This window comes from Triticum urartu, chromosome 1A (assembly GCF_056163025.1).
Source record: "Triticum urartu cultivar PI428250 chromosome 1A, HENAU_Tu73, whole genome shotgun sequence".
Lineage (NCBI taxonomy): Eukaryota > Viridiplantae > Streptophyta > Magnoliopsida > Poales > Poaceae > Triticum > Triticum urartu.
In genome coordinates this window covers 398,062,049-398,070,730 of record NC_141873.1, presented here as the reverse complement: position 1 = coordinate 398,070,730, position 8,682 = coordinate 398,062,049, and the positions used below count along the sequence as shown (strand labels likewise).

The following is an 8,682-nucleotide window of genomic DNA, read 5'->3' as shown; positions in this document are numbered from 1 at the left end:
TTGCTAGGTGACATCAAGCAGGTGCACGTAGCCCTTAAGTTCCAGCTGGTTCCAATGTCTAAGCCTACATATCAGCATCACACTGTTAAGGAGTATCAGTATCGATCTAGGGGTCCGTATTAGTCTAAATACTAATACTGCTTAACAAGCACAACCATAAGCATCTAAGATCATTAAATTGGAAGATGTGGTCGAGCCACTGCAAGATAGAAAGATATGATTGATCCAATGGAAGGTGCATACTAGGCCACTACAGTACCTACAAAACAATTGCAGAGTGATGCTTTGATGTGCAGTACACCTGAGTTTCACAGAAACTAGAACTTAATCATGACTTGGTGCATATTTTGGGTCTAACAAACAGGAGACATAATCTTCAATAAAGTATTACTCCCTCCGTCCGGAAATACTTGTCCTAGAAATGGACCATTTCTAGGACAAGTATTTCCGGACGGAGGGAGTACTATACAACATCAGAGAAACTACAGCACCTCTTTCATAAATAGCAGGAGCACATTCTAAAATTCCAAACACCATTACAAACATCTTAATCTTACAACGTCCTGCTCCTAGTCTGATTAGGGACAGTCTGCTTGACCCGACTTCTCATTCTCTCTCCCCACTGATGGAACACATTAGATTCATCAGATTTCCCTGTAAACTTCACCTTCTGAGCTAATTCAAACAATATGTCCGGCTTCCCAGCCTTGGAGAAGTCTGCAGCAAATTTGTTGTAGTCTATTTGTGGAGCCTTCATCCCTTTCTGGATCATCTCTTCGATAAATTTACATGCTTCCTCAGGTCTGCCATGTCGTATGTGACCATTAATAAACACAGTGTATGAGTTCACATCAGGACAAATCCCCTTCCGATGCATCTCATCCCACACTGAGCAACCCATTGCATAGTTCCTCCCGCCAAGGAAATACGACTTCATCATCATGTTGTACGTATGGACAGTGGGTTCAAGCCCCTTATTTATCATCTTTTTGTATATCCTTACTGCATCATCTGGCATATTCCTGTTCTTGAGCAGCTTAATCAGTGCATTGTACGTTCGGCCATCAGGGGGGCACCCCTTCTGTGCCATTTCTTCCAACATCGCAGTCACTCTATCCATTCGCCTTGCATTCCCATATCCCACAAGCAAGCACGTATAGGTAGCAACATCCGGCTGGCACCCACCCTTCTGCATCTCCTCAAAGCACCGCATTGCCATGTCCATCTTTCCCCGCTTACAATGGTCTCGAATCAACATTGTGTAAGTCCACACATTTGGGGGAGGCCCCTTTGCCTTCATCAGCTCAAACATCTTCACAGCCTCAGGCCGCCTCTGCCCACGAAGCAACCCCTCAATCATTGTGTTGTGCACGACAACGTCTGGCTTCATCCCCTTCTCCAGCATCTCATTCCAAACCCGCCCAGCCTCCACCAGGTTCTTTCCATTGCACCATGCCATCAACATGGCTGTGTATGAGCGCAAGTCCGGAGTGTACCGGTCATGCATTCTGCTGAACACCTGAGCTGCCTCCTTCCCCAGCGCCCCATGGGCCAAAGCGAATAGCAAGCAATTGAACGACTCCACCCCATCATCAAAGCCGTGCACCCTCATCATCTCGAACACACCAACTGCATTCTTGATCTCACCAGCGGCGGCGAACGACTTGATGGAAATCTTGAAGGCGTCCATGCAAAGGGCGCCTGCCTTCCCCATTTCATGGACTAGTGCAACCATCGTCTCGAACTGCCTCGCCTTGCCAAGGATGTGCAGCATCTTGCAGTAGGTGACGGGTGTGTGTGCGAACCCCCCAGATGCGGCGGCCCACTGGAAGAAGCGGCGTGATGGCTTGTGTGCGTGATTGAATCGGTCGAGGACAGCAATCACGAGCACCTCGGAGAGCGGCAGCGACAGAGCGGAGAGCGCTGCTTCCAGGTTCGCGTCGGCGCCAGCGGTGATGACGTCCGCGATGGCGGCGCACAAGCGGCCCACGTGCTCCGGGTGGCTCGACGGCACCTGCGGCGGCGAGACCCCCTCGTCGTCGTCTTCCGAGGCGGAGGACGAGGAGGTCGAGAGGCATCTTGACCCAGCGAGTCGGAACGGCGCGTCGGTCCCCCATGCCGGCGACGAGGCGGGGAGGAAACGGGATCTCGCTGAAAGTAGAGGTAGCGCACGACTGGGTAGCAGGCCCGCGCCCGCACCCTCGCCCCGGAGGTTGCTTGCGCCGCAGGTCAGATGTGGCGCGGGCAGCGGTGGGGGGAGATGAGGTGGCCGACAGGGGAGTGGCAATAGAGGCGGAAGTGGACCGTGAGGGCGATGGATGTGGTGATGAGGGCGAGGATGAGGAGCACCAGGCAAGGGCACAGCAGCACCGTCGCCGCGGAGGGCTCCCGCGGCGGCGAGAAGGGCCGCGCCGGCGATTTGGAGGTCTCCATGGACGGCGGCGGCGAGGCAAGCGGAGGTTGCGGGTTTGGGCTTGACGGCCATGGAATAATGTTGGGTTAGCAGGACCGTGGTAGTATGGTTTTGTTGTCGTCTCCACTGGGCTGGGTCCGTTAAAAACCATTCTGCGTCTTAGTAGAGTTGGCCCATTTCGGTTTTATGGTGGTAGTTTTTTTTTTAGTCAAATACGGCTCTTCATTGATTAAATAGCACCAGTCATAGTAGAAGTTTTCTAAAAAAAACTAGGTCAGTGCCCGTGCATGCACATCTAGTGTTTAAACACCAATGATATCCTTTAGGATGCTTATTATGCACATGAGACATCATCATCGACTTTTTTTAACCTTATAAATCACTCTTTTTTTTCTTCTTCTTCACCTGCCATCTTCGCCTCCTCAACAAATAAAAAAAATTAACTGAATAAATAGCCATTCTAGTGATACAAATGACATATAAGTTGCTATTCTTTACGCACTTCAGCTTCACAAATGTGTCTTTACTCCTTAGATTGACGAAATAGGCTTTCGCCCCGCTATATAGACATAGCAACCACCCGATACAACAAAGAGTTCACTACTGGGGCATACAGCACAAGCATGCCCAAAAGAAACAAAAGAGAAAGAAGAGAGAAAATAATGTCAACAACGTCAGATCGACGAAAATGATGATCACCCGCAACCGCCTCGCCCACCGAAGATTACCACCTCGCTCCTAGCGCCTCGAACCTCCGCACACCAAGCAACACCTTCAGGAAGGAATACGACGAAGACGCCGCTGCTGCCTGGACAGGTCCTAGGGTTTCCCCCGGTATGCGGAGGGGCGTGGGGAAGGGGAATACCCTACGCCCTTCAGGAAGGAATGGTGGCGCCCACGGGCGTCACCGCGTCGGTGCCGGCAAGCCGGCAGGCATTTCTCCCGTCCGCCAAACACCCACATCCCCGAATGGTCCGACAAGCTCCACCAATCATGTCGCCCACCGACATGTGCCACCATGGTCATGCCATCATCACCGCCGCCTCACCATGGTCAATGAAGCGAGACCAATGAGGTTGAGAGGGAGCAGCCGGGAACGAGGAGCGGCAGCGGTAGCAACCACGCGGGAGAAGACAACCTCCACCGCCATCGGCGGTCACCGACCGGATGCGGTAGGAGGAGCACACCAGGCCCTCGAGTCCCAGCGGAGCCCGAGAGTGTTCTCCCTGAGTATGCACCGTTGCTAAAGTTCGTCGTACTGAAGCACCATGTGATGATCGGGTGTGATAAGCTCTACGTTCACATACGACGGGTGCAAGCCAGTTTTGCACACGCAGAATACTCGGGTTAAACTTGACGAGCCTAGCATATGCAGATATGGCCTCGGAACACTGAGACCGAAAGGTCAAGCGTGAATCATATAGTAGATATGATCAACATAGTGATGTTCACCATTGAAAACTACTCCATCTCACGTGATGATCGGACATGGTTTAGTTGATATGGATCACGTGATAATTTAGATGACTAGAGGAATGTTTATCTAAGTGAGAGTTCTTAAGTAATATGATTAATTGAACTTTAATTTATCATGACCTTAGTCATGATAGTATTTGCATATCTGTGTTGTAGATCAATAGCTCGCGTATAGCTCCCCTGTTTTATTTTTGATACGTTCCTAGAGAAAACTAAGTTGAAAGATGATAGTAGCAATGATGCGGACTGGATCCGTGATCTGAGGATTATCCTCATTGCTGCACAGAAGAATTATGTCCTTGATGCATGGCTAGGTGACGGACCTTTTTGCAGGAGAAGATGCAGATGCTATGAACGTTTGATAAGCTCGGTATGATGACTACTTGATAGTTTAATGCGACATACTTTACGGCTTAGAACCGGGACTTCAAAAATGTTTTTGAACGCCACAGAGCATATGAGATGTTCCAAGAGCTGAAATTGGTATTTCAGACTCATGCCCATGTTAAGAGGTATGAGACCTCTGACAAGTATTTTTCTTATAAGATGGAGGAGAATAGCTTAGCTAGTGAGCATGTGCTCAGAATGTCTGAGTACTACAATCACTTGAATCAAGTGGGAGTTAATCTTCCAGATAAGATAGTGATTGACAAAGTTCTATAGTCACTATCACCAAGTTACTAGAACTTCGTGATGAACTATAGTATGCAAGGGATAACGGAAACGATTCCCAAGATCTTCACGATGCTGAAATTGGCGAAGGTAGAAATCAAGAAAAAGCATCAAGTGTTGATGGTTGACAAGACCACTAGTTTCAAGTAAAAGGGCAAGGGAAAGAAAGGGAACTTCAAGAAGAATGGCAAGCAAGTTGCCACTCCCGTGAAGAAGCCCAAAGCTAGACCTAAGCCTGAAACCGAGTGCTTCTACTGCAAAGGGAATGGTCACTGGAAGCAGAACTACCCCAAATACTTGGCGTATAAGAAGGATGGCAAAGTGAACAAAAGTATATTTGATATACACGTTATTGATGTGTACTTTACTAGTTTTCATAGTAACCCCAGGGTGCTTGATACCGGTTCAGTTGCTAAGATTAGTAACTCGAAACAGGAGTTGCAAACTGAATAGAGACTAGTTAAGGGCAAGGTGACGATGTGTGTTGGAAGTGATTCCAAGGTTGATAAGATCACCATCACACACTCCCTTTACCTTCGGGATCAGTGTTGAACCTAAAATGAATGTTATTTGGTGTTTGCGTTGAGCATAAATATGATTGGATCATGTTTATTGCAATACGGTTATTCATTTAAGTCAAAGAATAATTGTTGTTCTATTTACATGAATAAAACCTTCTATGGTCATACACTCAATATAAATAGTTTATTAAATCTCAATCATAGTGATACACATATTCATAACATTGAAGCCGAAAGATGCAAAGTTAATAATGATAGTGCAACTTATATGTGGCACTGCCATTTAGGTCATATTGGTGTAAAGCGCATGAAGAAACTCCATGCTGATGGACTTTTGGAATCACTTGATTATGAATCATTTGATGCTTGCGAACCATGCCTCATGGGCAAGATGACTAAGACTCCGTTCTCCGGAACAATGGAGCTAGCCACTGACTTATTGGAAATAATACAAACCGATGTATGCGGTCCGATGAGTGTTGAGGCTCGCGGCGGGTATCGTTATTTTCTGACCTTCACAGATGATTTGAGTAGATATGAGTATATCTACTTAATGAAACACAAGTCTGAAACGTTTGAAAAGTTCAAAGAATTTTACAGTGAAGTGGAGAATTATCGTAACAAGAAAATAAAGTTTCTACGATCTGATCGCAGAGATGAAATATCTGAATTACGAGTTTGGCCTTCAGTTGAAACAATGTCGTATAGTTTCGCAACTCACATCACCTGGAATACCACAACGTAATGCTGTGTCTGAACGTCATAACCGTACTTTATTATATATGGTGCGATCTATGATGTCTCTTACCAATTTACCACTATAGTTTTGGGGTTATGCATTAGAGACAGTTGCATTCACGTTAAATAGGGCACCGTCTAAAAATCCATTGAGATGACACCGTATGAACTGTGGTTTAGCAAGAAACCTAAGCTGTCATTTCTTAAAGTTTGGGGTTGCGATGCTTATGTGAAAAAGTTTCAGCCTGATAAGCTCAAACCCAAATCGGAGAAGTGTGTCTTCATAGGATACCCCAAAGAAACTATTGGGTACACCTTCTATCACAGATTCGAAGGCAAGATCTTTGGTGCTAAGAGTGGATCCTTTCTAGAGAAGGAGTTTCTCTCGAAAGAAGTGAGTGGGAGGAAAGTAGAACTTGATGAGGTAATTGTACCTTCTCCAGAATTGGAAAGTAGTTCATCACAGAAATCAGTTCCAGTGATGCCTACACCAATTAGTGAGGAAGTTAATGACGATGATCATGAAACTTCAGATCAAATTACTATCAAACCTCGTAGGTCAACCAGAGTACGTACCGCACTAGAGTGGTACGGTAATCCTATTCTGGAAGTCGTGTTACTAGACCATGACGAACCTATGAACTATGAGGAAGCGATGATGAGCCCAGATTCCGTGAAATGGCTTAAGGCCATGAAATCTGAGATGGGATCCATGTATGAGAACAAAGTATGGACATTGATTGACTTGCCCGATGATCGGCGAGCCATTCAGAATAAATGGATCTTCAAGAGGAAGACGGACGCTGATAGAATTTACTATCTACAAAGCTTGAATTGTCGCAAAAGGTTTTTGACAAGTTCAAGGTGTTGACTACGATGAGATTTTCTCACTTGTATCGATGCTTAAAAGTCTGTCCGAATCATGTTAGCAGTTGCCGCATTTTATGAAATCTGGCAAATGGATATCAAAACTACATTTCTTAATGGATTTATTAAAGAAGACTTGTATATGATGCAACCAGAAGGTTTTGTCAATCCTAAAGATGCTAACAAAGTGTGCAAGCTCCAGTGATCCATCTATGGACTGGTGCAAGCATCTCGGAGTTGGAATATACGCTTTGATGAGTCAATCAAAGCATATAGTTTTATACAGACTTGCAATGAAGCCTGTATTTACAAGAAAGTGAGTGGGAGCACTACAACCTTTCTGATAAGTATATGTGAATGACATATTGTTGATCAGAAATGATGTAGAATTGTCTGGAAAGCATAAAGGAGTGTTTGAAAGGAGTTTTTCAAGGAAAGACCTCGGGAAAACTCCTTACATATTGAGCATCAAGATCTATAGATATAGATCAAGACGCTTCATAAGTTTTTTTTCAATGAGTACATGCCTTGAAAAGATTTTGAAGGAGTTCAAAATGGATCAGTCAAAGAAGGAGTTCTTGCCTATGTTCCAAGGTGTGAAGTTGAGTAAAGACTCAAAACCCGACCACAGCAGAAAATAGAAAGAGAATGAAAAGTCAATCCCTATGCCTCAGTCATAGGTTCTATAAAGTATTTTATGCTGTGTACCAGTCCTATTGTATACCTTAGCATGATTTTGGCAAGGGAGTACAATAGTGATCTAGTAGTATATCACTGGACAGCGGTCAAAATTATCCTTAGAGGACTAAGGAAATATTTCTCGGTTATGGAGGTGATAAAAGAGTTCGTCGTAAAGAGTTACGTCGATGCAAGCTTTTGACACCGATCTAGATGACTCTAAGTCTCGATCTAGATACATATTGAAAGTGGGAGCAATTAGCTAGAATAGCTCCATGCAGAGCATTGTAGACATAGAAAATTTGCAAAGCACATACGGCTCTGAATGTGATAGACCCATTGACTAAACTTCTCTCACAAGCAAAACATGATCATACCTTAGTACTCTCTGGGTGTTAATCACATGGCGATGTGAACTAGATTATTGACTCTAGTAACCCTTTGGGTGTTGGTCACATGGTGATGTGAACTATTGATGTTAAATCACATGGCAATGTGAACTAGATTATTGACTCTAGTGCAAGTGGGAGACGGAAGGAAATATTCCCTAGAGGCAATAATAAAGTTGTTATTTATATTTCCTTATATCATGATAAATGTTTATTATTCATGCTAGAATTGTATTAACCAGAAACTTAGTACATGTGTGAATACATAGACAAACAGAGTGTCCCTAGTATGCCTCTACTAGACTAGCTCGTTAATCAAAGATGGTTAAGTTTCCTAGCCATAGACATGTGTTGTCATTTGATGAACAGGAGATGGACAAGACCCATCCGTTAGCTTAGCACTATGATCGTTTAGTTTATTGTTATTGCTTTCTTCATGACTTATACATGTTCCTATGACTATGAGATTATGCAACTCCCGAATACCGGAGGAACACTTAGTGTGCTATCAAACGTCACAACGTAACTGGGTGATTATAAAGATGCTCTACAGGTGTCTCCGATGGTGTTTGTTGAGTTGGCATAGATCAAGATTAGGATTTGTCACTCCAATTGTCGGAGAGGTATCTCTGGGCCCTCTCGGTAATGCACATCACTATAAGCCTTGCAAGCAATGTGACTAATGAGTTAGTCACACAATGATGCATTACAGAACAAGTAAAGAGACTTGCCGATGATGATATTGAACTAGGTATAATGATACCAATGACTGAATCTCAGGCAAGTAACATACCGATGACAAAGGGAACAACGTATGTTGTTATGCGGTTTGACCGATAAAGATCTTCGTAGAATATGTAGGAGCCAATATGAGCATCCAGGTTCCTCTATTGGTTATTGACCGGAGATGTGTCTCGGTCATGTCTAC

General features: G+C 44.6%; 1 protein-coding gene across 1 annotated transcript; it reads right to left on the bottom strand.

The window, feature by feature from the left end:
* Window positions 1-478: 478 nt before the first annotated feature.
* Window positions 479-2,524, bottom strand: LOC125514293 (pentatricopeptide repeat-containing protein At3g62470, mitochondrial-like). The gene has a single exon (XM_048679607.2). It carries the CDS (start codon window positions 2,483-2,485, stop codon window positions 554-556), a length of 1,932 nt encoding a protein of 643 aa, XP_048535564.2. The 5' UTR covers window positions 2,486-2,524; the 3' UTR covers window positions 479-553.
* Window positions 2,525-8,682: the final 6,158 nt, after the last annotated feature.